The sequence below is a fragment of the Drosophila guanche genome, unplaced genomic scaffold (genome assembly GCF_900245975.1).
Source record: "Drosophila guanche unplaced genomic scaffold, DGUA_6, whole genome shotgun sequence".
Lineage (NCBI taxonomy): Eukaryota > Metazoa > Arthropoda > Insecta > Diptera > Drosophilidae > Drosophila > Drosophila guanche.
This window is the reverse complement of record NW_022995812.1, coordinates 1-3,115: the sequence shown is the minus strand read 5'-3', so window position 1 is coordinate 3,115 and position 3,115 is coordinate 1. Positions and strand designations below refer to the sequence as shown.

The following is a 3,115-nucleotide window of genomic DNA, read 5'->3' as shown; positions in this document are numbered from 1 at the left end:
GGGGGATTAGCTGCTGGTTCTGCCGCCGCATCTCCAACAGTTGCCTGGCAGTGGGAACGTGAAGGCTGGAGGGCAGATGCAGGCTGAGGGGGGCACCCCCTCTTCTTCTACTGTCGTAGCTGCTGTTGCTGCTTCCGCTGCTGATGTTGTTGTTGTTGTTGTTGTTGTTGCTTTTGCTTTTGCTGTTGCTGCTGGCAATATTCGCCCCACAATTGGCTGCATTTGCGGGGGTGTGTGGGTGAATTAATTGGGCACCTGTAGCTAAAGTTGGAGCAGAGGCAGGGGCATTTGAGGGGGCAGAAGCAGGGGCATTTAGGGGGGCAGGAACAGGGGCATTATTGGGCATTGGCTGCATTTTTGTTCTTGCCTGGTATTGATGCTGTAGGAACAGCTGCTGGCGTGGCCGTCGTTTAGCCAAGGCGTTATTGGCGTCGTCATCGTCGCCGTCTCTATCCACGGCCATTGCGTCGCCATGCTCGTCGTATTCGTCATCATCTTCCTCTTCTCCATCGACGTCAGCATGGGCGCGCTTTAGAGGGGAGCGGGCGGCTCGCTTGGCGGCCGCTGCCGCAGAGGTGGATGGCTGGTCCGAGTTGGCTGCTCTTGTTGTTGCTGTTGTCGCTGTAGTGGTGGTGATTTTGGCTGGCTTCACTGCAGCTTGGGCTGCCGCTGCTGTTGTCTGCTGCTGCTGCTGCTGCTGCTGATCAGGCAGGCCGGATAACAGAGCAGTTAACAGACTTTGTCTGGCTGCTGCTGTTAACGGCTGCTGCGTCGCTGTCGTATTGGCGGGCGGCGCTGCAGCTGCTGCTGTTGCTGTTACAGCCGCTGCTGCTCTTGCTGGCTCTGGCGTCCCGAGCGGCGATCGAACCGAGTTCGAACCAACATTTTGGTTCGATGTCGGCTCTCTTCCGCTCGCTGTCTCTCTGGAGCGCCGCTGTTGCTGTTGCTGCTGTTGCTGTTGCTGTTGCTGCACACGAAGCTGCAGTTCGGGCCTTCCATTGGTGTGGCTTTCTCCCGCTCCTTGCCGTTTTCGGCTCTCTCCACCCTTGTCGGCGTCAGCGAGCGGGACGCTGATTTCGTCACCGTTGCCGTTGCATTTGCCGGTATTGGTGTGTGTGCGAGTGTGAGAGGGAGGCGGAGAAAAGTGCATCTTTGGCGCGCTAGCGGGGGCTTGGCTTGGCGTCGCTTTTTTTTTTGTTTTAAATTTTTAATTGTCAGGGAACTTCTTAATGGCGTTTTCACAGAACAAAATTGTACAAAATATTTGATCTTAATTTAACATGGTGGATTCACTTATGTGCAAAAGTTATGTCGGTAGTGGACAGTTGAAAAACAAATTGACAAAAACTAAATTGCAACATTTACACACACATGAAAAATGAATTTTTAAAAATGGGTCAAAACGCACAGGAAGAAAGTCACACAAACAAAAAATTTGGGAGAGGCAGTTGCCCGCATATATAATATGCAAAGTGGTCGGGTTTATGGGCAGATAATTAGCACAAGCAATTTTAACTTAATTGCTGTTATTTAAAATCACACACCAATTCGCGCAAGACACACTCTTCGCGCACACACACAACTCCGATTCCGCTCGACTTGTACTTATTATTGGCGGGGGCGGACACGAAAAATATAATTATTTGCCAGAGCTGCGACGTACTGCTGGCTGCCGGGGCTCAAGAACGACTCCAAGAGCGATGCCTCGAGCGATGCCAATATTGCTACAGGCAATTACTCGAGGGGATCGGCTCCAGATTCGTCTCCCCCTGCATACCCACAGTACGTGTGTCTGTCGATCGGTCGGTCAGGGTAATTGGGGAGAGTACAAGTGAGAGTCAGAGTGTTTTTAGTTGTGTGCAGTGCCTAAAAGAATGCTACGAATTAGTGTGATTATGTCAAAAATATACTTGTGCTTTGGCTAACGCCCAGGAATTGAAATAGTCAAGTAAAGGGGACTTTGCATACAATGAGAAAAATTTATACATTTACATCTAGAAACCCTAAGGCAGTCAACATAAACATACATTTTGATTTTACGGTATTGCGGCACGTGTGTCCTTCGACCCCTTTCTTACCCTTGCCACCTGCTGAAGGCAGGTGACTAGGAATGCAGCGTAGGTGCATGTGGGTCGGGCAATATATGAGGGGACGGTACTGGCATATGTAACGACACGGAAACATATTTGTTTGGGTTTGTAGAGTGGTGCAGCTGTCGGATTATGACCCGAAACCCACGGTCATGTTTGTGCTGGTGTGTGTAGTGGCCGCCGACAATTTGTCCGTCGCCCAGGACTGCCATGATGGCGTCTCTGGAGGCCATATCTTTCGCCTGTATACGGATCCCAGTTCGGCTGATGAGCTTCGTCGTGTAGTGGAGGTTGCTGACCCTTGGATCCTCGCGAATCAGGTCCAGCAGTGGCATTATGTTAGGGACCGATGGCAGGATTATGGGTGGGGGGATTAGCTGCTGGTTCTGCCGCCGCATCTCCAACAGTTGCCTGGCAGTGGGAACGTGAAGGCTGGAGGGCAGATGCAGGCTGAGGGGGGCACCCCCTCTTCTTCTACTGTCGTAGCTGCTGTTGCTGCTTCCGCTGCTGATGTTGTTGTTGTTGTTGTTGTTGTTGCTTTTGCTTTTGCTGTTGCTGCTGGCAATATTCGCCCCACAATTGGCTGCATTTGCGGGGGTGTGTGGGTGAATTAATTGGGCACCTGTAGCTAAAGTTGGAGCAGAGGCAGGGGCATTTGAGGGGGCAGAAGCAGGGGCATTTAGGGGGGCAGGAACAGGGGCATTATTGGGCATTGGCTGCATTTTTGTTCTTGCCTGTACTTGTTGCTGTAAGAACAGCTGCTGGCGTGGCCGTCTTTTTGCCAAGGCGTTATTGGCGTCGTCATCGTCGCCGTCTCTATCCACGGCCATTGCGTCGCCATGCTCGTCGTATTCGTCATCATCTTCCTCTTCTCCATCGACGTCAGCATGGGCGCGCTTTAGAGGGGAGCGGGCGGCTCGCTTGGCGGCCGCTGCCGCAGAGGTGGATGGCTGGTCCGAGTTGGCTGCTCTTGTTGTTGCTGTTGTCGCTGTAGTGGTGGTGATTTTGGCTGGCTTCACTGCAGC

The 3,115-nt window shown here is 52.3% G+C and overlaps 1 protein-coding gene across 1 annotated transcript in view; it reads right to left on the bottom strand.

Moving 5' to 3' along the window:
• The window catches only part of LOC117591588 (atherin-like), an 11,662-nt gene extending 10,512 nt beyond the window's left edge, over window positions 1–1,150 (bottom strand). Inside the window, exon 1 of the mRNA XM_034284902.1 lies at window positions 162–1,150. Coding sequence (XP_034140793.1) covers window positions 162–1,150 — 989 coding nt within the window. The remainder of the gene's footprint in view (window positions 1–161) is intronic.
• Window positions 1,151–3,115: the final 1,965 nt, after the last annotated feature.